This window comes from Nipponia nippon, unplaced genomic scaffold (assembly GCF_047370975.1).
Source record: "Nipponia nippon isolate SJK-2023a ecotype South Korea unplaced genomic scaffold, ASM4737097v1 scaffold_13, whole genome shotgun sequence".
Classification (NCBI taxonomy): Eukaryota; Metazoa; Chordata; class Aves; order Pelecaniformes; family Threskiornithidae; genus Nipponia; species Nipponia nippon.
Genome location: NW_028262324.1, coordinates 10,284,705 through 10,312,476, shown reverse-complemented (window position 1 = coordinate 10,312,476; position 27,772 = coordinate 10,284,705). Strand labels below are relative to the sequence as shown.

General features: G+C 44.6%; 1 protein-coding gene and 1 long non-coding RNA gene across 6 annotated transcripts; one reads left to right on the top strand and one right to left on the bottom strand.

Moving 5' to 3' along the window:
• Window positions 1–1,947: 1,947 nt before the first annotated feature.
• Window positions 1,948–22,582, bottom strand: ACTR5 (actin related protein 5). Of its 4 annotated transcripts, XR_015703034.1 has the most exons (12): window positions 21,779–22,582; window positions 19,953–20,182; window positions 18,918–19,087; window positions 17,866–18,083; window positions 17,340–17,522; window positions 14,594–14,716; window positions 13,923–14,062; window positions 12,863–12,995; window positions 10,878–11,405; window positions 6,882–8,974; window positions 6,509–6,710; window positions 1,948–5,552 (listed from the first exon to the last, which is right to left on the bottom strand). XR_015703034.1 is itself a non-coding variant. In XM_009465569.2 (9 exons), the coding sequence occupies exons 1-9, from the start codon at window positions 22,160–22,162 to the stop codon at window positions 11,148–11,150; spliced, it is 1,839 nt and encodes a 612-aa protein (XP_009463844.2). In that variant the 5' UTR covers window positions 22,163–22,582; the 3' UTR covers window positions 10,258–11,147. The 4 variants fall into 4 exon arrangements, 1 of the variants encoding a protein (XP_009463844.2); XR_015703035.1 differs by lacking the exon at window positions 6,882–8,974; XR_015703036.1 differs by lacking the exons at window positions 6,509–6,710; window positions 6,882–8,974 and having other exon boundaries at window positions 1,951–2,384.
• A 3,674-nt stretch (window positions 22,583–26,256) lies between these two features.
• LOC148056539 (uncharacterized) lies at window positions 26,257–27,512 on the top strand. Of its 2 annotated transcripts, none has more exons than XR_015703045.1 (3): window positions 26,257–26,368; window positions 26,809–26,910; window positions 27,378–27,512. It is a non-coding gene; the product is annotated as an uncharacterized LOC148056539 (long non-coding RNA). The 2 variants fall into 2 exon arrangements; XR_015703044.1 differs by having other exon boundaries at window positions 26,274–26,362.
• The last annotated feature ends 260 nt before the right edge of the window (window positions 27,513–27,772 follow it).

The following is a 27,772-nucleotide window of genomic DNA, read 5'->3' as shown; positions in this document are numbered from 1 at the left end:
CTCTATCAAGAGCACAAAACGACATTCCTTTCCCCGACAATACAATGGCCCCTGGATCTACTTACCTTCAGGCCCTGCTTAAAACCTGGGCTGCAAAACACATCATATAATTGTGAATCAAAAGTCAAATCCACGTGAGCTGGCAGGTGAAAATGCTATAATGCATATTGCTTGTTTGGCAAGCCCTAAAAAGCATCGTTAAATATTTTCTATAGTTCCTTCTTTAAAGGCTTCCAGTTTTTCCTTCTCCTCCCTTCCCTGCTAGGGTCTTAAATCCTTTCTGCTCAGCAAACATTAATTTTCTTTTGTCGTGCTAGTGCTAAAATTGACATCTCTGTTTGTCGCTCTTCCTCCCTTCCCGGTACACCTAATTGACTATTATTGCTAATAATGTCAGCAGAGATCTGGGAGGGATACTTAATACCAAAGTACTCCTGAGGAATCAGCTCAGGGAGCAACTGCAGGCAGAAATAAGCACTTATTTCTTCTTTCAGCCCTACAGAAACAGATAGCTTGAAGTACACTCTCTTCCCCCTACATTCGGAAGTTTAAGCAAATAATTTGGAGGTCATATTCTAGAGCACAAGTTGTTTCAACACCCTCTTGATAATGCTCTGCTCAGCTGTATTCTCCCGAGGGTCAAACACAAGCGTAATAGTGGCCTTTTCCTCCGGAGAGGTGGACAAGTGGGCGTCAGCGTGCAGCTACATAGAAGGAAAAAGCACAAATGTATTTACATTGCACCAAGAATTGGGGACGGTGGCTAAGAGCTCGGGAGCAAACCAGCGATGTGTGGACAAGGCTATCCTATCAGAGGTAGGGATGAAGCACGTTCCAGCTGCATAACTCTGCTCCTGCCCAAGTCATCAGCACTGAATTTCCACCAGGAGAAGACAAACGCTCCCAGGCTCGGGATGTGACAGCAGAGGATGTGCTGTACAGAAGATAAAGGGATGGGGTGTCGTTGCTGGGCTTGTGGACCTCCTGGGATTTACCAGGGCGCTGCAGGGATGGGCAACGGTGCCAGACGCACAGGTTGCTTCACCTGCAGGCAGGGTGGCTGGCATGGAGGATCTCCCTGGTTTGTACAAGAGCAAACTGGAAAGATGCACCAGTGCACCTTCCCAGACCATCCCCGGTTTAGGTGGCCACACCGATGTGCTCGATGCTGATGTGCAGGTACTTGGAGGTGGGTGAAGATGTCTCCATGCGCTCAGGCCCGCAGGTTTCACAAGCCTTCGCTGCGATGGTGCACGTGCACCAGCCACGAGCTGCTCTGAAAAGAACATGCCGAGGGGCTGGGCATGACAGCAGCGTCATTTCTACTTCTCTACAAATTTTCTGCTTCCCAAAATGGGCAGTAAATGTAGCTTTGGCAAAATGGGAGAGAGTAGTGAAAAATGGAGCATTTCTTCTGGAGAGCTCTGACAACCAAAGGCTTTTCATTCTGTGTTTTCCATGAAATGGTGCTGGGAGGAGGAAAAAGGACGACTCGGGAAAATCCCGCTGCTCCCACCACACCTCGTCTGCAGCTGGGGAAGGGAGAGGCTGCAGGCACAAAACGAGGCTCCCTGGGATTCTCTCTCCACATCTCAAGCAAGGCATTTTGCATTTTATATCCTGTGTCGATCCTATCTAACGGCTTAAACTTCTTTTTCCAAAAGCTAAATTATTTTTAAAAATCTTTCCATTTAGTCATTTGAGGAAACTCTTTTTTCTCTGGAGAAATTATTCTGTCTTTATGTTCAGTAAGGAAGAAATTAAACATGATCATATTAATTATGGTTCCTCATTTAACATAAAACTATAATCGAATGGCTTATAAGTCTAAACAGTTATGGCAGTGGTATTAAGAAATTATGACATTAAAGGCTTGCACTTAAGTTCAAAATGTTTAAATTATACATTTCGGAAGAAACTGATGCCACATTTAGAGAGCTACAACCTTTTTATTTTCAAGCAGAAACATGAAGGAGCAAAACACTTTCAAAATATACATACTTTTGCTTTAATTTCAAGAAAGTCCTTAGGATGCCTATGAAACAAAACTAGATTTTTTTTTTGCCTAGATTTAAGCCAGGTGCCTTCTTTAAAAAGGAAGGGGCAGCCTGGTTGAGCATCTTCTGACAAAGTCCATGAAGCACAAATATGCCGAGGACATGAAGTCTGCAGAGCTGGAGCAATGGAAATTGTCACTTCTGGCAGGACTTGACTCGCTCAGTTTCTCCCAGCCTGGTGGGGACTTCTGATGTCTGTGGCTCCAAAAAAGTCAGCCTCAGATTTGAGGACTGATTTCCTGAGCCAGAAAACCCTGGAGCATTTCTGTCTGCATTTCAGGAAAAGACTTCCTTCAATTCAGGAGCTGGAGCTGCCCAAAGACCCTTCTAGAAGGAAGAAAAATAGGAAATTGTCAGTATAGCTGCTCAGAACAAGTCGGGGGGGGGTGTCCTTCTGTGGGAAATACCAAATTCCTACTTTTGGTTCAAAATCAGAACAGTGGGGATTTGGGGGGTATTTTTTTTTGTTGTTTCCTTAATATCCGCTTCTTGCAGAATAGGGACGTTCAGATGTGAACCAGCTCCACTGCCCGCGTGGCTCTGTGGAGCTCAGGCCCTCTGCTGCCAGGCCATGCAGCGGGGTATTGGAGAGTACTTGAAAGTTAAAGTTCTCCTTGAAATGGTGACCGTCTACTTAAACCTTTTCCATAAAGCCTGGAGCTTGAGATAAAACCCCTCTCCATGAGCCCTACTTCTCAGATTGTAAGGGTGTACTTTGATATCTGATAAAATCAATTGTTCGTGACTGCTGGCTCCTGTGATTTAAATGACAACTGCTTGTAAAAACTGCCATCCATAGCTCACTAAATTTACAATTAAAGACTCATTTCCAACCTCTCTGTAAGGCATACAGCACAACCAGCGCTTATACGTATTTCAAATCCTAGCATGTAAAACAGCAGAGTAGGCTGAAGGTGATATAATATTATAAAGTGCATTTTGAGTTGGGTAAACACGCTCAAGGGGTTTATGGCTCCTGGGAATTGTCATCTTTGCTGCCTGGGGAATCTGTTGTGTTGTGAAAAACAGCATTCATTGGGATTTTTAAAATGCATTCAAGAGAATGGGCTCAGGGGTAGTATAAATATGAATTATCTCCCTCATTTTTGCATCATTATAAAAGTTGTTTTCATTCAATACCCAGACAAATGGATCTGGGCAGGGAGGGGCAGAAGCAAAGCCTCCTGTGAAGAGGAACTATCACAAAAGGTATGGACGTGAAAGTTTTACAGCACATGGGGAAGTCAAGCCCTCAGGAGCTGGGGAATCATCCCTTCCAGCCTCAACTCAGCCCTAATGAGAGGGGTCATTGGAGCGGCCGGCGCACCGCCGCAGACAGGAGGCCTGAGCAAAGCTCCCCCAGATCACACGTGCTGGGCATCTCCCAGCTCTTCCAGGCACGAATCTGCAGCCTGAACCCAGTACAAAAGCATTGCAACCTCCCAGTTCTTCTCTTCCTAGAAAAACACAACAAACTCCCATAAACACCAGATTCTTTGCATCTTCTCCACCTGCTGGCAGTGCAGCACCATCAGCTGCCCCTGCCGGAGCAAGAGCTATCGGCCATGTCTGCTGCTGACATGGGACGCTGCTGTGGCCGAGAAGGACAGATGCTGGGCACAAGTCATCAACTTGGGGACAGTCCATAACAGCATGTGACTAATTTGTCTTCCCCAGGCAACGGAAAGGTCCATCGCTGCATGGTGTCACCACAGCAGGGCACCAGCCCTTCTTCCCCGGCTGGAGCGTGCCTGCGGACAGCCAGGCTCAACTCTTCCTGTTCCCAGGCCAGAGGACACTCCTGGGGCTGAATATCAAAGGCCTGCTGCGAACAATGTCAGCCAAAGTGCATAAACAAAACCTAAAGAGAGGTCACAGCAGTTCCCACAACAAGAAGTTACCAGCGGTTAACAAAGGATAAAAGCAAAAAAAGGAGCCCCCGGCCCCCAGTTCCTTCCATCTGCACCACCCTTAAGCAGGAGGGTGTCCATCACTGGTGAAATCAAAGCTTTCCTCTCCATTGTTTCCTCAGCAGCGAGAACAGCTCATGGCCCTTTGCCACCGCAGAGCTGGATGAAAGCAACCCAAGGCCCCCACATGAGAGGGCCTAGGGCTCTTGGTGCCTTTGTATCTGCCCCGGGGAGCTGCAGTAAAGCCCCTCTCCCAAAGCAGAGCCCAATGCAGTGCCCTGCCCCAGCCCTTCATCGCGGGAGCACGGCTCGAGGCTGCCATAGCAGCTTCACTGCAGGATCAGGAACATCCACACGGCAGCCCTGGGCATAGCACAGTGCCTCCGAAGCAGACGTTCACAGTCCAGCGTGATATTGCTACTCCAGAATCCACATCCTTGCGGAGCTCTGTAATTTGGATAACTTAACCTGTCTGTTCCAACACACATAAGAGGGCAGAGTCCTGCGATGGTGATGGATCCTGTGTCAAGAAAGACTCCGGGAGCACTCCATTTGCATGCCTCCCTGGCTACTAAGTATTAACCAGCTGTAACTATTTACAATCTTTTTCCTGTTTTACACACATATTGCTACTGCTCCTATTCTTACACATATTGCTGCTGCTTCTATTCTTATATTCCTCCCTCGACATCTTGTGGTGGTCACTACTAGGACCAGGCTGGAAGAACCTTTGATCCAATACAGCTTTGTATTTATTAGAGTCAACTAAGGACTAAGCCTGGAACAAAACTATTTTGACTTGACAACCTTTACATTGCCTTTGCTCTATGGGGAGTTTGGCCAGATTGCAGCAGCCAGTAAAACTTCAAGTGCCAACAGCCCAGGAGTCGCACTGGTGTCCCTACCTCCCTTTCAAGGACGTTCTCTGCTTCACGTGCCACACCAGGAGCTTGCTCCAACGTGGCCTCCATCACGGCAATACTTACAACAAGGCCCAAGCAGAAAGTAGCTATTGAACAAGGAACTAAAAACTCTGTTTGCCATTACCAGCAAAAGCAAGGTTTGCCATGTGGGGACTATCTTTCGGGGAGATTTGTATCCTAAATGATGCTTTTCATAAGAAATCCACTTAGTATTCCTCTAAAATTCCAGGAGGGTGAAATCCCCCACTCCTTCATCTCATTAAGGATGAAGGAATGCCAGGTATGTGGCAGGAATCTGGGGTGAGAGGAGGAGTGGGGTATATTTTAACCAAGCTGTAGTGTGGAAAAAAAAAATAGTGATCTAAGGATCAAGGTTTGAAATATATTTCCCAGTGCCAGCCAGGAGCATCATGCTAATGCACACGCTTAACCCAAGGGACATAAAACTAAGTTTAAGGATGACAAAAAAACCCCAACCCTGTCACATTCAGAAATCAGAGGTTCTTTTCCTAATACTAGACAAGCTATGCAAGGTGTTATGCAAGAAGCTTACTAATAGCTCAATCCCAGCGCTAGCAGATGGCATCTACCTTGTGACGATCCTCCTGATGCGCGGTAAGAATCCATGGTGGAATCCCAGGGGCACGTCATTGCGGATACATCTAAGAGAACAGTTTTGGACCTTTTTAAGGCATTTTGCCTCTGGAGCGCTGACAACGTATTAGTTGATGGCTTCTAGATCAGGTAGATTTATCTAAGCATAGCAGATGAAACACTGGAAGACAGCTCAAGGTGAGAAGGGGGACAGCAGAGGCCACCCCTGAGGAACAGGGGCCCGTGTGCCCCAGGGGACTTCTGATCATTCTAGCAGCGACATAAATTATTTCTAAAATTGTGTGGAGGAACCCTATGAAAATCTCTGCTAGCCCTCAGAGCAGAGCAGGAAGACCAGACCAACAGGGCTGTTTCTTATTTGGACGCAGTTGGGCTGCCAGTCAAATGCAGAAACAAGCGTCAGCGAGGCAGGCTAGTTTTTCTTATTTATTACCATTCTCCTTTGAAGAGAGCGAGAACACTCGAACTCATCTCCAAGCAAGCCTCAGCGAGTCCCCAGCCTCCCATGCTTGTACGGGAGTTTTCCCACTGGGCATACAGAGCCATTTAGGAGCATGGAGGATACCGCAGGAAGAGGTGCAGAAACAGGGTGATAGTTTAGAGAGGAGGAAAGTCAGCCTCAGCTGCAGCCAACAGCCTCCCAGCCCTCCTGAGCATCAGGACACTCAGGGAAGTGCCTGCACAGCTGCCCCACGTGCCACCTCCATGTGCCACCGCAGCAGCTATGGGACTTTTGGGGCTGCAGGTTGCCATCGCCCCTTAAAACTTCTCCCACCCAGAGGTGCACCACGCACCCTTGCCCTTCATCTAAGGAAGGCACCCAATGCACTGTAGTCTTCCTGCTATCCAGTACTTTATCATCCACCACGTTCCCAAGTAGTTCAAACATGAGGAGCTTAGATACTTTCCAGAGGTTTTTCTCCTCTGGAATTCATTTGACATAGGTTTGAATAAAGCCACACTTCCACCTTGCATGTTGTAAAGCTCATTTGTCCAGACAGACCTGCCAAGAGAAGTGCCTTGGGCTTCCCTGGGGATGAGCATCCTCTGGATGTTAACCGCCTGACTATGGCTACTGGAAGTGCAGGAACCTGGATGCCTTCACAGAATCTCGCTGGCAACTTAGAAGATGCTTTCCCCATCAGCACAGCACATTTATTTCTCGACAGATGAAGGGAGAAGCTGCTTCATGCTTCACCTCAGTCCTGAAATAAATAAAAAGCTACAAAAATACTGTCGTGCCTAAACCCAGGGATTTTAAGAGCATAAAAGCTTCTGAGTCAGACCGTAAATCCAGCTTGCTTGTTATTCTAACTGACAGTGGTTAACAGCAATTGCTTAAGAATAAAAGCATACTGGCACGGAGCGATTCTTACCATATTATATGCTTCTTCCAGCTTCAGGCAATGAGTAGTTCGAAGACCTTCCACTTGGCCCGTTGTGCATTAAGCATAGATGGACCCATTCTCCATGATTTTATTTGACCTCCCCTCCTTCTCCACAAACCCCTTTCCAGCCTTCCCACCACCCTTACTGTCTTCTACAGTAATTACGCACTCTGTGGAACTTTCTGCTAGCACCGTTCTCAGGTTCGCTGTGCTGTTATAGATGCTGAGGCACAGAACTGAGGTCAGAGCAAACAGCCATGGCTTGTTGTGAGTAACTACACATGAAAATGGATCCAGGCCTCCTGACTCTCAGTGCAGTACTCTCATCACAGTCTTTGCTGCATTAGGAAATGGAAACCAAGCCCACTGCTCAAAAAGAGAAAGAAAAGATCCCCAAGGATGTAAAAAAACCAATACAAATTAAAAAAAAAAAAAAGAAAGAAACCTGAAACGATGGCATTTTGCTGCCCTAAGAGGTAGGGCTGGGCTCATGTGATGAACAAGGCAGGGAAAAGGTGTTTGCCAACTAAATATAGGAAACCCAGCACCTGAAAAGAGGGAGCGAAAGGAGCCTGAAGAACTCTTGGCAAACTATGCCAGGGGTTTGAGCCATTTAAAACTGAGAAGTTTTGCTGAAGCTGATGCTCAGCGAGCAGCTCGCTATCTGCACAAAGCAGTGGGAGTGAGCAATGGGAATCAGCACAGCTGCTCTGTGCCTGACATATCAAACCGGGGTGGAAATCCCACCATATGACTTTGGGGATAATGTTAAATCCATTACAGCACTCTCCCCTCCCCTGCCCATCCTACACAAGCTTCAAAACTTCTGGTTTATGACTGGCTGCTAGCGGATAATTGCAGGCTGTCTCTGGAGGGATAATCCTAAATTTTAAGTGACAGTTCATGGGCATCTTCTCTTTCTTCTGAAATGCTGTCTTACACAGCACATTAAGTATTTTGGAGATTAATAACTGGAGCAAAGAGTTCTAATCTTGGTGTCCTAGTGGAGATTTAGTGAAGAACGGTTAGCGTTTGAAGTTGCTATGGCACAGGAAACATAAGCAGCCTTGAAGACCAAAAGCAAGGCTCATATGCAGCTCAAACGGAAATCTGGGACGTTAAACACGTGATCTATGTTTAGTCTCCAGGGCTTCTCACTGACGTGGTGTTTCCACTCGGAGCAGGTCTTAAGGACCTGCAAAACGGGGAACCCAGTTTGAGCTCTCTTTTAGATTAAATAGACCAAGCTCACCACGCCTGTTAAATTGCAACTTGTACTTTTGTATTCTTTGACCTGAATTAGGTGATAACTGAATTGTATAATAAGGTTACAGGTTGCTTTTAACCTAATACACTGAGGACCAAGTGGGAACCACTTGACCATCACTGAACTGGCAATTGCACTTTGTCAGCTTGCGGGACACCCGCCAGGATAAACGCACTACAGATTCTGAGGCTGTGTGCACAGCACCTCACTCAACAGCAACCCTACGATCGCTTGGCAAAGGCCCTCACAGCCTCAGTTCAAGTTTCCTGTCCACAGAGTGATCTTTTTTCAGTAAAGTTTTCTCGTTGTAACAATTCCTCCTACTGCTCCTCACACAACCAGAAGTCCCATTAAAAAGGAGCCAAGCAGGTCCCTTATTGGCCTGCTGCCCTCTCAGCGGCATAAGCCAACGAACAGATGAAATAGCCCAAGCTCCTTCTGAGTTTGGTGAGCCCTGTGCCAATTATATGGAAAACAACCAAATTCTGCACATGGGTATGAGAAAACCTTGCCACAAGCGTCACAATGGTGGAGCTCCACAAGGACTCCAACCAACACGACTGTCAAAAATAGCACTGTTGCATTCTCATGCCCTCAGCACCACGCACTCCTTCCATTTTTCTCCTGCCAGCACCAATGCTCACGTAGCACCACAGCGAATCATATCGGGGGCTGAACTTCAATGGGTAAAATTAATCCCGTTTTGCAACATTCCTGCTTTTCATGACGCTGCTCCAAGCAACTGAATGTCCACCAGCACATTCAGAACAGCCTGTGACTGTGATCACGTTGTCCAAGTTCGTTACTCCAGTTACTGTGGGGATAAAGTAACAAATTAACAGCTAATATTTAGAAGATTATAAAATTATGCTTCCTTGAAGCTGTTTAAGCAGCTGATCTGGCATCTCTGTACAGAATTACACAGCTCTGCTTTGAATTAATGCAAGTGAAGTGGCTGGCACAATTTGGCCAAAGATTTAAAAGTAATATAACCATCCACTACAGATACCCTTTTAGGCCTTCATTCTGGAAGAGTTTTATGCACAACATCCTCTTATCTCTTTAGCAACTATGTATCAGAACAAATTGCTGTATCTTGAGTAGCCACTCTGCCATTATAGCTAAAGATGCGTCAGAAAGGGGTCAAATAGCAATGGCACATCATATGCTCTACTCCAGGTCACTGATACCAACAGAGATCAGCAAAGACGCTTAGTTGGGGTGTAACTTTGCTGTGTTTCAGCACAGCACGTTTTTCCACATTCTTTACCACCCATAGAATTGCCTTAATGGTCCTGAAAATTAGTGCGCCTCCAGGCAGCTAGGGATAGGATCGATAGTCCAAACTTGAGGTTACCTGAAGGCAGCAAGCTCCCTTCTCCTCCTCCCCGCCCGCCCAGCAGCCTGTCAGGACCGCGGCAAAGGCCCACCAAGACCTGTATCCCACCTGAGAGCGACCAGTGCTGGGTGCCACAGGAACCCTGTACGAGAGCAGGTCTGTAACAACACTTCCCTCATACGCTCGCCAAGGAATACGTGACTGCATGATCTCCTGCACACAGGTGAGACCTCTGTGTTTGATAGCAGATTTTTCTTTTTTTTAAATCGTAGATCTGGATAACAGGTTTTTTTTAATCCAGAAGTGTGCGTATCACATCCTGCGGCAACAAACTCCTCACTCCTCAAACACCAACAAGCACCTCATGGCCTTTGTTTTGAACCTGCCAGATGGCAACTTCTCTTGATGCTCTGCAGCCCTTGGGGACAGTAAGCCACCGCCTCTTCACCTTCTTTATACCAGTTATGGTCTGGGTATTTTCCCCAAAGTCTTACCTTTTCCAGCCTAATGCTTTACAGCTCTTGCCAAACTGACAGAGTCTGCTTAGGTTTCAGTTCAGCATTTAGTATTGATTATTCTTTTGGGAAAGCCATAGTGAATTGTTCCGTGCGAGAACTGAATCCCGTCAAATTTAAGCTAGAGTATGCTGTGCAGCAGGACAGGGGCCTGGCTGCAAACCTGCATTTTTCAGCAAGGTACAACCAATCCAATACATCCTTGGTGCTGTACTCTTCAAAGAGGTCAAATCACTGAAACAGATAAGTTAGTGGTAAAGCAAAAAGGTTGCTTTATTGCTAAAACAACTTTTGATAAAAGAGGTCCCACCAGTGAAGAGTGGCCTTGCTCAGCCACCACTCTTGTAAAACTGCTTAAGGACTGCACAAGATTTGGCAGTCCTTCTCAACTGCACTTTATGGAGGCTTCTGTCTTTATAGCTGGACAGTGCTTTATGTGACCAGGTCTCCAGTTTCAACCAAAACATCAATATTACAACATAAATGAAGTAAAAAAAGTATCTGACATCCCATCGCTTATTCAGCAGTGGTTTAGCAGAAAGTGTGTAGCAGGAAGGAAATCAAACAAGAGGCGAGAGCCGGAAGCCTCAGGAGGAAAGGCACAGATCAGCCCCTGCGGCCTCCGGCAGCACGACGCATCCTGACCAACATGTCCCGACAAACGCTCGATGTGATGAGCGAGGGAGACGCCTGCTGGACTGACTCGCTCAATACAAGCCCAGCTTCTGCATCATGCAATAAAAGCAGTATAAAACCAGTACATTTTAATTAAATTTTAAAAAAAGCTGTAAAACATATACTCTCAAAAAACCCTGAGTCTTACTATGGAAGTTTATAAGATGGTATTTTTCTCTGGAACGCACTTCTGTTGTGTTCCTCCTTGTTGATGCATACTCCTGTGCTATGCGTGACCAGCACTAAGCGCTGCAAGTGCTACGACCGTTCCAGCCGACACCCCAGCGTGGCTTGTCCTCGTCGTTCAAGTGACGGGATGAGATGCTTAGTGCTCTCTGAGCAGCCAGCAAGGCTAGGCTGAAGCCTGCACTCCATGCACAGCTCACACTGCAACCCAGTAACTCTTCTGTTCTCTGCACTGTTATCTCCATCCGAGGGCCTGCGACAAAAGCGCAGTGCTACGCCTGCTCACAAGGATTCCCTGTGCTGGATGTCAGCGCTCTGCTAGGTGCTAACGCCTCTGTTGTCCGTGGGGCCTGCTTTGGAAGGCGAATGGGAACATAGACATTTGAAGCACAGTGTTCCTTGAGGTATTCTCCCCCTTTTTCTTCATAGTCTTTTCTGGTTATCCAGCCTTCCTCACGAGTCATGTGTTCCACTGCCCAATCCCTAGCCCCGTACCAGGCATCTAAAACAGGACTGGAAGCAAGGTGAACCTGGATGGAAGGAAAACAGAACAACATCAATTCAACACAGGAGAGGAAAGCTCTTTTTACCCTGATTACAGTACTATATAACACAAACTACTGAATGTCAGAAGTTTGAGCTGGTTATTCAGTGTTTCTGGGGAAGAGTAACGTTAGGAGTGAGTTTGAAGTGTGTTTTCACCTTGAGATCAGTTCTCCATGAGCCTGCTGTGTTTCTGCAGGTTGAGAAAGCACATGGGTGTATCGCATTCACAACCAGCAGCCCTCACAGCTGGAAGCCAATGCTGGAAGAGTTGGTGGTACTGCAAAACAAGTATCAAGTGCTCCAGCAAAACTTCCTCCCTGCTGGAAGTAGCAGGGAGGAATACTGCAGGCTAAGAAATTGCTGTATGTGGGAAAGTAAGGACCACACGTACTTTTTCTGCTGGTGTAGATTCATACTTCCATTTAAATTATTCCTATCACTGTAGCATGAACTGCTTTCCTGGTTCAGCTATGGGCTTGCTAGACTAGACACCACATAAATCCCACGTGCGATATCTGTGAAGTGACAGATTTCTGATAGGACCACGCTACAAACCACATTTTAATGGAAAGAAGGAAACTCTTATTCAGTTACAAGCAGCAACATTAAAAGCCGAAGAAAATGTGCTTTTTCTTCCTATAGACACAAGTTACACACTCAAAACTTAGCAAGCAATATCCTCCCTAAAACTACCGAGCATACGGCTGTAACTGAGTTTCTGTCAGTCACACCTGGCTCTCAGCTACATGCAATAATTGTACAAAACAAGGCTTGTGGAATCACAAGATTATATTTGTACTGATTTTTTTTTTCCTCCCCCCAGTTTATAACCTGATTTTCTATTCAAGAAGTCAGATTTGAGAAGACAAGGTGGTTTTAGAACAGCAAGGGAGACTCTTGCAAGTCTCCTTACAAAATACATGGCAAACTTTGGGACTTGCCCAGTTTGTACTGTGCTTGCTACCAAAAACGTAGCGAAGGATCACAGGTTTGTAAGATACTCACTGAATCTCTTTTGCTGCTGTCCCAGTCATCACATGTAACAAATTGAACATGCAACTTAGTTTGAAGAGAGCAGTTTTTCCCAGCAACTACTCCTAACAAAGGTTACTTGTTCCAGATTGTAACTGTCCCAATCCTAAGAAATCAGTCTGCAAATTTCCAGCCAAACATGCTTGTGCGTGCACGGTCCTTTAGCTGAAGCAGGTTTTCCTTTTCCAAGGCATCTACCTTACTCTCTCTAATGTCTGCAGAAAGAGCAATGGTATCTTCGCTTAACCTTCATTTTCTCACGTCAAAACAGCCGTTTTCAGTGTCTTGTCATAAACCACTCTCCATTCCCATGCTCTGAGTACACCCGCTCTGTACCTCTCCCAACCTGAATTACTTTTGAACACCGATGAACGGACTGTTCACGTAACCATCATGTCAATACATGTACCTGAAAAGACGACTGGAACGGCCTCATTTCGAGGAGTTCCTTCTGGACTCTGGCTTTCAGACCAGGGTACATTGTATTTCCACCAGTGAGAAAAACATTCTGGACAAGAATAGCTTGTTGTTCCTTTGGATACCTACAAGGAACAAAAAACAACTTCAGTCTTTCTCAAGGACATCTCTCCCTATGAACTGAACAGCTACAGGGTGATACCTTCTCTTCAGGATTCACTTTGAGAAACTTCCTTCACTTCCCTAGCAGGAAAACTTGTGTTCCTTTGTTTTCTGGAAATTCAGGGGGTGGCAGAAGAAAATCCTTAAAGCACTCTGCGAGCTGTACCCCACAGATCAACAGCTCAGTACAGCTGGAATTCTTACATTTCAGAAAACGCAATCTCGTATGTTCAGGCAGTCAGGGGTGACGTTTTACTAATGCTAAGCTATGTGGAAATAGTTGTCCAGCAAGTGTGCCTATATCAGAACTTAAAAATGTCACCCCTGATATTGGTCTCGCAAAAACAGAGACTGCCAGCTCCTTGTTTCAAGGGATGGATACTTACAAGGGTTTGTTGTTTCCCTATATAACAAGTTGGACCAGGGGTCTCCAACGTGGGGTGTGTGCAAGACAATCCACTGGGGTGCAGGAAGAAGATATTTTTTGTACCATTAATAAATAAATACATTAAAATAGTGTTTATTTCAACTTTACCTCATCCTTTTTTAATTTCTATTTTTGTGTACATTTTAAAATGTGCATAATATACGAGTTCAGTAGCACCTGTATGTGATTTATAAATATACATATATTGGAGGTGTGTGCTCAAAAATTTTTTACTGATGGGGTAATCGATCAAAAAAGTTTGGAGACCACTGACTTAAGACAAGCGGAGTTTACACGTGGAGAACAGGAAGACATGTCTAACCTGCAATGCTCAACCCCACCAAAAAGAACTATTCAAACATAATTTTCTCATATTATTGTTGAGTAACCAGTATTGCAAAAGCTGATATCAAAACAAGACTAGCTCATTTGAAGTAATTGCCAAGTAGATTTGTAAACTCACCTCTCAAGGACGTACTGCATGGTTTCTGCTATACCAGCCTGGTCTTCTCCTATCAGGGAGGGCTGGAAGACTATCTCCGGAGCCCTGATTCTTTCAGTGCCAAGGAAAAGCTGGTGGTACTCTGCCAGGTTAAACACGGGCTTTAAAAAGATGAGATTGAAAAGTAGTGGGAAATTATGTTAAAGAATAGTAATATTCTAGAATAAGCAAAGTTTCCAAACAATTCGGTACAAAAAACAGATCGTAATGCTCTCACAGAGGAAGGGCCACACTGTAAAAGGTTCCCAAAGGCCAAGGAAGCTGGACTTTTCCTATACTTTATTCTGTTTGGTGCCACTCAATCCTAAGGCTCAACATCACAAGTTGAAAGCTGTGTTCATGGGGATGCAATGCTACAGATCACACACAAAAAAACTTGAGCAGAACTTTGTTTCCCTAATACCATGGCTACAACAGGCATGGCCTGCAGCGTGAGCCAAGCGGGTATATTCATGCTCTAAACCATCAGCTAAGATTGCAAGGAGTTGTCTCTCAATGTCCTATTCAGAGAGTTAAAGCATCTCTTCCAAGAGCAGGCAAACAATGTTGGCATGTGGGGAAATGTTAGCAGACTAGCTGGACATCCAGGAGGCAGCAACCTTTGGCACGAGGTGTAGACACAGAAATCAAACCTGCACTGCAGCAACAGGCTTCTCAACTTCAGGCTGTTCCTCAGCAAATAAAGGTTCAAATTCATTAATACTTTCCACATCCTCCAGTGACTGTTCACTGCCTAATGGATCCAAATCAGGAGTCTGGAAACAGAGAAGGTATATTAAGGTGGGTTAGCTCAGGCACACTAGGCACATATATGACTTCAATTCTGGTGACACATTTGAAAAATTCAACCACAATTCCCTCAAATCTCAACTCTTTAACATGCCTGAAACCAAATATGCTGTTCTCCAGAACTGAAGACAAAAGTCAAAATGGTGAACAACCTAGAACACAGGACTTAAGCCAGACATTCACTCAAAGTATAAAAATCAAACACTTTCAATAAATACATCATGATGCCACCTCAGAAATTAAACGCCTTAGTCAACAGGCTGACTGCCAGGTTCCTTGCCAGCCACGTCCTAAATATAACAACATACTAAAACTTATTAAAATAGCTTTTTAAACTGGTTAAAACTTGGTGCATTCCCAGCACCTCTAACTGCTCTATAATTACCTTTAAATTCCCTGCCTTGCTTGTGTGGGACTGGAAAACAAATATTTGCTAGCTACAAAGGCACCACACAATTTTTGACAGTTTCAGCCGCCTAGGATTTGCACACGGGATATACCAAAAGCCCATATATTTTACACAGATGCGAAGATGCTCTCAAAGCCCCTTCCTAATGAAAAGCATCACTCAAAATCGTAGGTTACTTCACTCTTGTGAACTAGGAGCAGCTTTTTAATTATTGCCTTCATTTTTGTGTTACAATGTTACCTTTGGGATTTTGTTGCTACAGATTTGTTTTTGTTATTTTAAACTTGAAACATTTGTTGCAATGTCTAGCAAGCAATACCAGGATGAGACAAAGCTCGATCATTTAAACATTCTGAAGTATCTAGCTTAGGTCCACTTAAAAACCAAGCAATCACTCAAACTGAAGTTTAAGCACTGTTAATTGTTAGAGCAATGAACGGTAGACATCTGAAGTTATCTCCAACTCTTATGCTTTCTTAAATCCATTTCTTTTTATGTCTTAAACCTACCAACAGAAAGAAACATAGAACTCTGCTGAAGAGTTGGCACAGACCCTAGGACAACATGATTAGCTTTTAGTCTCTTTTACACCGCCACAGAGGGATGGCCTATCTTCACAAACGGTTTTGGTGATAACTGTAGGCTCTCTCACAAAGCACAGACCAAACAAAAAGGCTTGCCGATTCATTCCAAGGTCTGAGATTACACCTAGTAAAGAGGAGGAGCATGGGATCCAAAACATACGTGTTGGGACTTAGGCACAACCACTGGGCAAAATTACAAGGCGCTGACAGTCTTTCAATTAGCTCTTTGTAGAACATTTTCTTTTGACAGAAGGCAGGAAGTTTCTTTACCACTATGGTAAGCCCAGGACCTACCTCAGTTTTGCTCAAACACGGTCATTCTGATTCTTACACAAACTTTCCTGTTAAGGATAGGCAAAATATAACCAAGAAGATACCAGCTCACCTGCTAGTTTTGACTACATCTCAAGTTCCATATAAGACCCAAGAACTCCTATATCTGGTACCACTCTCCTCTATGCTTCAACTTTCTGTTTTTCTCTACCTTTTCCTGAGCAAAGACTGATATAACTAAAAAAGCTCTGTCTTAGGAGACTTGAAAGGCAATTTCAAGTCAATACATGAACAGCCTTAGACCATCTCTTGGAAGCAGCTGCAGTAGTGCTGGGCCTGTATTAGTCTGGCAAAGCAGACAAACAAGCTTCTCATCTTCAAGACAACTCCAACAACCAAGTGCAGCAATTAACCTTTCATTGTTAAGTAAACAAAAGAGAACATGCTGCTTAATTGCACCAAAAAAGATAGCCAAAATGAAGGCAAAGGGTTAGTTATTTACCATAAAGTTCTCTGCACCTGAAAGGGAAGAACAGAAAGGAAAACAAATACCATTTTTAACAAAAACCTTGATAGGTTCTTCTATATCTTTAATACAAGGCTAGAGACATTTAAGGATGGTTGTCTTAGGATTATAACCACTTGAGATTTAAGTACTTAAAACTCCATGTCATTTAATTGTCAGACACTGAAAAAAAAAAATCCTTTAACATACCAGGGCCACTTATTTCACCAAAATTAATGCAACAGCAGAGTCAGAGGTTGGTTTAAAGTATGAACAAAATCGTTACGTTAGCTGCTACATTTACAACCCCCTAAGCAAGTCAACCTTAAGTAAGGACAGTGGCTGGCATACGCTGCCAGGAGTAAGTACAAAGGGAAGCAGTAGTATCTTCACTGGTACCTTCTCTGAGCCACTAGGGCTATTTTCTTTTTCTCCAACTTCTTCAAGATGTGCAGGAAACTTAAGAAAACTTACTGACTTCATATAACTGTATACTTCAACTACTGTCAGGAAGCCTAGAGATTATGCTTAGAACTATATGGAATCAAACTAGAAGATATGTCCCAGAGCACAGTGCAGAACAGCACGAGAAGGGTTACTGACTTCAGGCGTACCCTATAAAAATCAAAACCGTCACTTTCTGTAGCTGCATAGGAAAGCTGGAAAAGAGAGAAGCAGTTACCAAATTAACAATGAGTTGCAGTGTGTTAAAGGAAAAGCTTAGTTCGTCAATAAAAGTCTGAGGGGAACATTTTCAAGCATAGAAACTTAATTCTCTCAGAGATGATAAGAGGATTGACTTGGTGAAAACATTGTACCTCTGGCTTGCTGTCCACAACATCTACTTCAATATTGACTTCTGCCTGTAGGATTTTCTGCTTCGCTTGTTCAACAGATAGACTCAATTTGTTGATGTAAGACTGAAGTTCTTCTGCAGAATCCATGTTCAGCTCCACCAAAGCTTTGTGGAATTGATCCATTTGACCATCTTCTAAAAGTTCCTACAGACAGGTCAGAGTTAGCTGTGATGAACAATACAGGGTAATCAACTACCTGTCAACAGTGCACGTACAGACACTTTGCCTTCATTACTAGATATTATGATGTGCACGCTTTGGCAGCATTCAAAATATTTCACAAAAGAAGTACTGTTCAGAACCTGGAAGCATCCTCTGCATCAATAATCTCTCCCTTTTATCCTGCAAGTAACCTTAAAAAGCTCCTATCAGAAAACGCACAGGACAGTCATAGCTTCTTTACAGTGATGCATGACCTTCTGATAAAGCTCCGAGGGAAGCCTGCCCTCCTCCCAAAAGATCACGCAGAAAACTTTGCCTTGATTACCTGTATGTACAGTAACCTGTCCAGCCTCTCTTGGTCAAGTTGCAGCTTCTCTTCTCGACGACGTGCATTGAGTTCTTGAAGCCGACGTAACTGCTGCTGCCGCCTCTCCTGCTTTTCCTCAGATGTCAGAGTGCTTCCCAGCAGTTTGTTAGAGAAAGGCAGCTGCATCTTGTGCATGTTGTTCTCATAGTACTCTGGGGACCGCCACTTCTGTAGCTCTGAATGTTTTGAAAGCAAAATAACTATTTTGCCAGGCTGAAAACGATTATTCGTATGTTGTACACACTCCACGCTAAGTTCAGACTTAGAAGGTGGCAACAATGGTCCAGTCTAGGATTCTGTCACCTCTTGGCAGCTGCCCCCATGTTTAGCTACCCCCTCAGAGCACTACCTTCCAGCCACATACTCAGTGCACATGGTTCTTAGTGCTCTGATCTCCAGCATGCAGGAAACACAATGTACTAAGAAGTGGGAAGTGCACGCTAGTGTCTCTTCTGTCTTCCCAAGGTAAGGGAGAGTTCTCACACATTTCTAAGGACTCCTGCAGGCTCTTTCACAAGTGAAAAATTTAAGAAAACACTTTTCTTTGGCCACTACTTAAGATGACCTTTACCACAGAAATGTTAAAACTTCTTTAATTCACAAAAAGTCATGAGAAGCATCCTCTGCAATTTTGGAAACCTTAAAGCAGATAAGAAACATGGCCAGATGCAGAAATCATCCTAACCAATTCAATATTTTGTTAGAAGTATAGAGTAAAGTAACTAATAAAATAAACTAATTTTATTTTTTTTTCCTGTGAAATAATCACAATTTTTATTCACAGAGAAATTTGAACTAATACAGATTTTCTTTTCTAATTTAATTTTGTTTCTATCTTAATGTTCAATTCAAAACTGTTGTCAAGCATTTCCCACGAGGTAGATTACCAGAAAGACAGCTACAAAGAAAACAAACTAGTAGTAGAGTATTTCTGCCAGAATCCCAGCCAACTTGAAAACAAGGGATATAGAGGACAAAACTAAGTGTGGATGAATATCTAGTGGTTTTACCTTCTATATAATCCTCTGCAATGTAGCTATGCTCATGCAGTATTTCCTCCATGCGACTGAGAGTGATGGCAGCAAAATGTCCTGGGTATTTCAGCTGAAGGAGGCGTTGGAGATATACAGCTGCTTGACACCCTCCAAGATTAATACGTTTGCAGTTTTTAGCATCCAACCTGGAAACTCAAAGAGATACAACTGAGATTGGAGAGATCCACAAGTTCAGCACAAAACAGACCTCCTGCTTTCCCCAGTATTACTTAATTTTCAATATGGTCAAGTATACAGATGAATATTCACAGATAAATACTTCAAGATTCAGTTATCAGAGAATCTAACACATCTGCTTTTCTCAGACAACAAGCACAATCACTGCTTTGTTTTTAGCAGATACTTTATGAAAGGTTCTGCTTTAAAAAAAAAACATTATATAATTTTGGCTACAGCAAGGAAATCTTCTATTTTAAGAAGGGAAGTGATAGTTAGTGGAGCTAAAAGTAGCCCCTTTAACCTTTGTAACATTTCACAGCTGGCCAGGTGCAACCCTTGAAAATTTGAAGCACCTGCCAGATATCATAAAGCCATTTCCTGCAGTAAGGATTTAAAAAAAAAAAAAAATAATAAAAATAGAGCAACATAGCAGCATAATCAGAATTATAAAAGCCCCAAGAACTGCAGAAATCTCACAGAGCACTTTCTTTTGTCCCAAAGCTGCTTTAAAACCTAACATATGGTTTTTAATGTCTGATGTTACTAGGGGCAGATAGCCCCTTCTACTTTTGAAAGCATGGATCTATGCATGAATAGTAACTAAAAACACAATACATACAAGGACAGCACTACTTCTTCCATTCAAAATTCAACAAAACTTAACAAAACCTGCAGACCTAGTTTTTCTCTTCAGCATAAATTAAGACCTGATAAGAGCTTATACTGCAGGAGCTGGAACACTGAATGCTAGAGGAACAGGTATTTGCAACACTGAAAAGTCAATGACTGACAAAGAGAGGCTGCACCGTACTTAAGACACCAAGAACCTACCTGCCGTCTAAGACTGGCAAAATGTGCGTACACTGATAACCTGAAGATATTACCAAACCGCTGCAGGGCCAGTTCTGCCTTCTGTTGTGGTAAAAACTGTACAAGCTATCTACGCCATAGGACACTTTTGGTACTTGATAACATTCGAAGAGGAGCTCTGACATCATTTGTCTCGAATACAGGGGATTGCACACTGCTTCTGTCAAAACAATTGGATGATCAACACAACCCTGTAAGAGACAAGAGAAAAGAAAGATATGAAGGGAAAATCCAGGGATACTTATCCTCATTTCTTCTTTTGAACATCAGTAAGAACCTCTCCAAAACAGCAATGAGAAAGCACTTTATGCGCAGGCTGTTCATCACGTAAGTTAAATTATATCTAGTGTTTAAGAGGGTAAAAAAGAAGTCTTGTCTACATCAGGGCTTCCAATATTAATTCAACCAAAGAATTGGTTCAACTCCTAAGGGTGGAGAAGAATGGATGTTTAAAAGCATATATAAATTATTAAAAATCTAAGTAACCAAAATCTATGCAATGATGAGGTGAAGCGTGAGTGAAAACTGGTGGAAGTCTAGTTCAGCACTAGATAAAGCTTTCCAATTGGTGTTGTCACGCAGGCAAAAGGTGCCATGGTTAGAGGGGCAACTCTCAACTCAGTTGGGTATACAAAACAGGTAGTCAACAAGTACTACTACTAAGAGCGCTATACAAAACTAATAATGTTTAACATCCTTCTGAAACACTGATCCTGGACTCTGGTTCTCGGCCACAGCCTGACAAGATGCTGCAGTCCAAACCTCTCTCCCTGTAGTTGTATCCTCCCGCTTTTCTTTTACCACGAAACTATGAAGAAATTAAGAGAATAGCAGGGTTCAAAAGACATTCCTGGGGAGCACTGGCCCAGCCAGGGTCGCCACAGCAGGCTGCTCAGGGCCTGTCCACCTGGGCCATGCATATCTGCAAGGAGTGGGACAACGAGCTGCCCAGCGGAAAAGGACCTGGGGGTGCTGGTCAACAGCCGGCTGAAGATGAGCCAGCAGTGTGCTCAGGTGGCCAAGGCGGCCAATAGCATCCTGGCTTGCATCAGGAATAGTGTGGCCAGCAGGACTAGGGCAGTGATCGTCCCCTTGTACTCGGCACTGGTGAGGCCACACCTCAAATCCTGTGTTCAGTTTTGAGCCCCTCACTACGAGAAGGACATTGAGGTGCTGGAGCGTGGCCAGAGAAGGGCAACGAAGCTGGTGAAGAGCACAAGTCTTATGAGGAGCGGCTGAGGGAGCTGGAGAAGAAAAGGCTGAGGGGAGGCCTTATCGCTCTCTACAACTGCCTGAAAGGAGGCTGGAGCCAGGCAGGGGTCGGTCTCTTCTCCCAAGTAACAAGCGATAGGATGAGAGGGAATTGCCTCAAGTTGAGCCAGGGGAGGTTTAGGTTGGATATTAGGAAAAACTTCTTCACTGAAAAGGGCAGTCAGGCCCTGGCACAGGCTGCCCAGGGAAGTGGTTGCGTCCCCATCCCTGGGGGTATTTAGAAGACAGGTAGATGTGGTGTTCAGGGACATGGTTTAGTGGTGGCCTTGGCAGTGCTGGGTTAACGGTCGGACTCGATGATCTCAAAGGTCTTTTGCAACCTAAACAAGTCCATGATTCTTTGAACACAACACCCCAGGACAACCAGGGGCGATGTCGGACCCCCCCATTCCCACTACGCACCCAGGCACAACCTCTCCCTTCACCCAAGCCCCCCGCAGGGCCGAGCGCGGTTTCACCGACGGCTTCAGGGCCTCACCCCGGCCCGGCGTCCCCCCCTCCGGGCCCGGCGGTACCTGAGAGGCGACGCCGAGGCGCTGGAAGACGTGGTCGAGGAGCAGCTCCTGCAGCTCCAGCTGGACGGGCACGTTGCGGTCGAAGGGCGAGCGGAGCAGCCAGCGCAGCGGCTCGGGGCTCCCCAGGTCGTTGCCCACCTGCGTCTCGGCGCCGGCCCCGCCGCGGGCCCCGCGGCTGCGCGCCGCCAGCGAGCGGAACCGCAGCAGCGGCTCGGCGGGGACGGCGGGGTCGGCGGAGGCCCAGCCCGCCCGCGTCTGGAAGGAGCCGTTGTCGATCACCAGCGGCACCGGCTGCGGCGTCCGCACGGCCGCGCTGGGCTCCAGCACCGGGTCGGGGACCCAACGCGCGTCGCGGAAGGCGAACACCCGGGAGGCCGCCGCCATTTTGCGCCCTCCCCGGCTCCCTCCGGCCGGGAACGCGGGCACCGCCACACGTTCCGGGCGGCGGCGGGGCTAGGGGCAGGGCCGGCCAGTGCCTGCGGCCGTCAGCCGCCACCAGGCCGTGTGAGCGGGGGGCCCGTACTCCCGCCTCCCCTTTCACGCAGGGGCACCCGCGCCCTCCACCACTGCGAGCTCAGCTTGGGCCTTGAGACCTCCCCAGGGTCCGTGACCTGCCTGGAAGGGGAAACCCGCGGCCCTGGCCTGTGCTAGACCGCCCCGGGCGGTCACCTCCGCAGCCTGGGCTTCAAGGCCCCGTCAGCATCCAGCGAGCACATCTCCCCGCCATAAAAAGGGGGCCAGCCCTGGCCGAGGCGTCCTGGCCCGTTCCACGGGCGTCTGCCGGATCCGTGGCCTGAGATGGGGACACAGCGCGGGAGCCGCCCCGCCATGGCGCCGGAGGGAAGGACAGGCCCGCTCGCCAAACCCAGCTGCTAGCTCGGCTCGGTGGAGAGCCGGGGTGGACCCGGGGGGTCCTGGTGATGTGACTTTACCATTAAAACTGAAGAGATCACACCTTGGATTCTGCTCCTCTCTGTCACTGTTGTGACTGCGTTTGTAGACAAACCACTAACAGCCTGATTTTCAGAAATGCCACCAACCTGCAACCCCCACTGTGTGAAATGGGGACTGCGAATGTTTAGCATCCTTGAAGCTCAGGTCATTAATGGCTTTTCTCACTTGTTTACCCAATGCACAGGGATAATAGCTTTCTTTTATCGCACAGGGGTGTTATTAACGTGAATTAATAAGAATTTGTAAAGTTCATTTAGATCTTGGGATTAAAAGGCTCATTTCAAGGGGCTGTTAGGACATAAAAACAAACACATGCACACAAGCAGGAACATTAAACGCACGCAATCACTCATAATGTGCACTTACATAGCTGCTCTCTTCTAAGGTTTACTGAGAGCTACGTAAACAATTAATTTAGCCAAACAACCCCCTGTGAGGTAAGCAATAGATAACAGTTTTATTTTATTGAAGGAGAAACACACACTGTGATGAATATCAAGTTACCAAAGTCACCTATCTGTTCCTACTTTGATCACTACTGAACTCCTTTACTATTAAGCAATACATTTATAGACACATATCCTATGAAACACTCTAGCTTGCCCTTGGAGGGAAGGGAGATAGGCAATTAAAATGCAAAGGTTTGTTTTCCTCATGGATTAACTAATAGATGGAAACATAGAGAATAGGCTAAAAATAGAGTCCATGTTAATATGGGACATATTTGTGCTCCATGTCAAGTAAGAGAGCCTGGGAGAAGAAATTTTTAGCTAGTGATCCTCTACACATCTCTGCAGGGTTGATTCCGTTTTATTGATTTCTCAACAGCAACCTTGGCTACCCAGTGTCAAAGTGGCTGAAGTGCTTGGTTATCTCCCCTATATCTGAAGACATAAACATAGCTTTAACTATTGTTTTAACATAAGCCTTGAAAGCTTCTTAACTTGTACCTTACCCTTTCAATAGCAGTCGAAGAAAGGAGAATCAAATCAGATGTTTTCTCAGTTATTCTTATCCCGTATTTAATCCTTATTACTCCCTCCCTGCATAGCACAGGGCTGTCGCTTTTGCTGCCCACACCGAGTATATCAGCTGTCTTCTTGCGATTAACACGGTGATGCAATAAGAGTTACTAAACGGTAGGTAGTAAAGCAGAGCAGGCATGCTGTTCTAAACTTAGCGTAAGCTGAAGCAAGCAATGAAGTATCCTCTGGTTCCTTTGGTGAATGATCTGACCTTTCCTCTTCTTTTCTTCTGGTTTTGTTTGCCGTTTGTAACGCTGTTGATCATAATGATTATCTGGCTACAGCTTCTACTTAATGAAGGTAAGCTCTGCAGTCGATCAGATAAAATGCTCCTGCATAAAGGTTTTATCTATTAGCTTCATCTTTAAAGCACTCTGCTAGCTATTTTTAGGCTAATGCCACTTGTCACAGAAGGAAACTAAAGGGTTTTTTAGTACTGTTGGTAGCATGTGGAAAACCAAACTCAAATTATTGTGCTGTTCTGTTAAAAATGCTTATAAGACGACAAGCTGCTGGCAGCTGTTCTTCCTTACCCTCTCCCTTTTTCTCAGAGGTAATTTAATTTATGAAAGGCAAAGGACAAGTAATTTTTGTAAATGTCTATAAAAAACCCCCAGAAAGCAAATCTCACCCTCTAATTTTGTACACTTTAAAACTCAGGCATTATAGTTCTCTTACACTTTTTTTTTTGGGGTGGGGGATATTACCGGGGAGCTGTTAAGGGATTCCTTTATCAATGCTGAGACTGATAGAAAATTTTTGAAGGGAGCAGGGCATGCATTTTCATTTGTTTTTGTATTTTGCATCTCTTTTTGATCCACCAGTGATTGTTATTTCTAACATGTCAGTAACTAACAACAGGCTTTGGTTCAGACTAATAATAGGCTTGTTGATGTACTCAGGAGGATAAAGCCTTGCCTTGCTAGTTTGCTCTAATCCTGGAGCATAAGCAATCCCAGCTGAGGAATCAATCATAAGTTCAAAAGCAGCAATTCTGCCTTTGCAGAACAGCTGTAGGAAGGAAAATAAGAACAAAATTTCACTTCAGCAAGCTTTTACTTCTGTTTGGTGCCCTCTGTTCTTACTTAATAATGTGGTATCCAGTCCTATAGTAGATCCCATAGGAATAGCAGCAATGAGACAATACCCACAGACAGCAGAGGAACAGGAGGTGCTCACCACAGCAGAGGCTTGTACTCCTCCCTCCTTTCCTGTCCCACATGTGTGTGCATGCTGAATTTTTGACTTTCAGCTCCCTTTTTGCAGGCTTAGCACACAGCTGATGCTCATAACAGCCTCTGCTTGCTGCAGCAGTAAAGTATGTTCCCTCCACACACTCAAGTGCACTCTTGCAGGTAAGCAAGCATAGCAATTAAAAACCACAGGTTATAAGAGGTTGTGACATTTGTACAACTACCCTGAGCAGCATAGGCATGGCTTACTGCTGATACCTGAAGAGCAGAATAAAATATCTATTTTGCATAGGTGAAGGGTAGCTGTGCCACATGCTTACACTTGAGTATCAGTTTTTTGCCTGCACAGAGTAACTCTAGAATATCTTGGTGCCTTAAGTAAGATTTTCAGGTTATATCTACTGCATTTACCTTCACAATTTCTGGCCCTATAGCCATTGCTATTAGCACCAAGCCTCTAAAGATTTCCACAAATGGTCTAAATTCCATTTTAATCAGTAAGACTAGACATATTACTAAATTTTTTACATACTAATATGTTTATAGGATTAGAATGTTAAAGTATTTCTCAATCACTCTTAAAAGAGAAACATGAAACACTGCTCTTTTTAATAACTTCCTAATTCAGTCATATCTACTTACTTTACACTAGTTCACTACAGCCATAAGTAAAAAGTAGGGTGTGTTTCAGCTCCTCCTTTAATATAGTTCCTGATTAAGAGCTAATTGGTTAAAATCAAACACTTGTACAGGCTTCTTATTGCCTAGTTGGGTTTAGAAATCCCTTATTTCAGCTGAAAAAGATTCAGAAGAAACTTGCCTGGTTTCTGGATGGATCGTGTAAGGCTTACAGCTAAGGAGAAAAAGTCATGTACAGGTATTTTACATGTTCTTTTCAAACCTCTTTCTAGTACAGATGCCAAGCACAGAAGAGATAAAGCAACAGTCTTCTGATGAGCCTGATTCTGACTCTAAATTTAAGGATGAACTAACAGAGGAAGAAAACCAGAATGATACATCCAGTATAGAAACGCAAGAGGAGACACAATCCAGTGGATCTTTGGGAAAACTGAGGCCCAAGCCTGCTTACCTGAGTTCAAAACCAAAAAGCCAAAAGCAAAGTCTTTTTGCTGCAATCTCAGACAGCTGGTCTCAGAGCCAGAAGATAAGACCCTCCCATGCTGAGAAGAGCAATCTCCACAACACTGTGATGGTGAGTAGTGTGACCAGGCTACCTCTTTGCATATCTGCTGCTTTTGTGCCTCAGCTCTGATTTTTTTTCACCTTTGCCTCGCTCCTCAGCCTCTTGGGTAAGAGAAAGCTGCAAGATTGGTTTCTGCTTGGTTAATAACTAAGAAGATTTTTTTTTTTTTCTGTCTTCCCTATTTGGAATGACTCCTGTTGTTGCCAAGGTAAAGGTAATACAAAATTGTACAGAATAACTATTATATATGCATATTGTATAAGTATGTGTGTGTGTGTATATATATTTAAAGATATGTATACATATTTAAAAAGTCCTTGAGAATTGAATTTGAAACAGTGAAAATTGCTGCCTATTCCTCCAAGATAAGAGGTTTAGCTCAACTTTATATAGAAACTCTCCTGGTATGTATGGCTGATATTATGTATTTTTAAAAGCTGCTTCAGATTTCTTACAGTGGAGTATGTGACTAAAAATTAGATGTATTTCACTTGCTCAGTAAGCGCTGAAGCCAGAAGTCTCTTTGCAAACATGACAGTCCCAATCCTCTTAGGCTTTATACAAATCCCAAAAGATATATTTGAAGCAGTGGAAGAGCTTAGTGTCTTGTGTGTCTCCGCTTTCCCTGTGCCTTGACTGTATGTTCCTTTGCAGAAGGGGCTGAGAAGGGAAAACTGGTCTGTGCCTCCACTGTCACTATTCACTGTCCTGTCTACTCATTTACATTGCTTGGATTTTTGAATTGCAGCAACTGAGGTACTCACACACACTTACTTCCACCAGCTTTGCTGGAGCAGTAACCTTTATTAGGCTGGAATAGCTAAGGACTGGTATCATCTTAAATTGCTGCAGTTGTTTGACTAGCACACCTTGAAGCTGAGCTTTAGCATGGAACCAGTAATATCTCAAGTCAAAGTATTTTTGACCTCATTAACACCACCAAAGCAGTACCAAGTCAGTGTAGTCAGATTTTTTTCATTGTTGTTGTTCAAGTGAACATATGTTCACATATACAAGTGGATAGAGCAGTTTGAAGAACTGGGGTTTAAACTTGTCCCTTGTAGGACGTAATACTCATGCTGAAAGGTGTGTTAGTTGTGTTGGGTGCATAAGGGAAGGCAACAAGCACTCATGGTCTCGCATCATTTATATTCTACTGAAAACTGAACCTCTTCTGAAAACATCATTGCCATGACAATTTTCTTCCTCCTTTTCTTCCCCAGCTGTTGTGCACCATGCTTTCTTCTGTCACTTGGAACTTTGTCTGCCACTTGCTCGAGATCTCTAACGTCCTGAGGATTCAACTGCTGCCCTCCTCTCTGATTATCTATATGGCTCAGCTCTTTGTTTTGCTGGGTGAAAAAGTTGTGAAAATCCTGGGCTCCCTGAGGCTGGAGAGCAGAGCGTTGTTAGCTTCAGTCTTGGGGGGGAGATATAAATAAACTGGAACAGAGCAATGGAGCTCGGAGAACCACCTCGGGGTGGAAATAAAGCAGGTAGTCCCATGACCATTAGCAGCAGACCCATTCACCATCAGTGAGAGCTACTACAGTGTGGCAGAGGGAGGTTAACTCTCTGAAAAGGAAACTCTGCTTTAGGAAAGGAAATACTCAGTGAG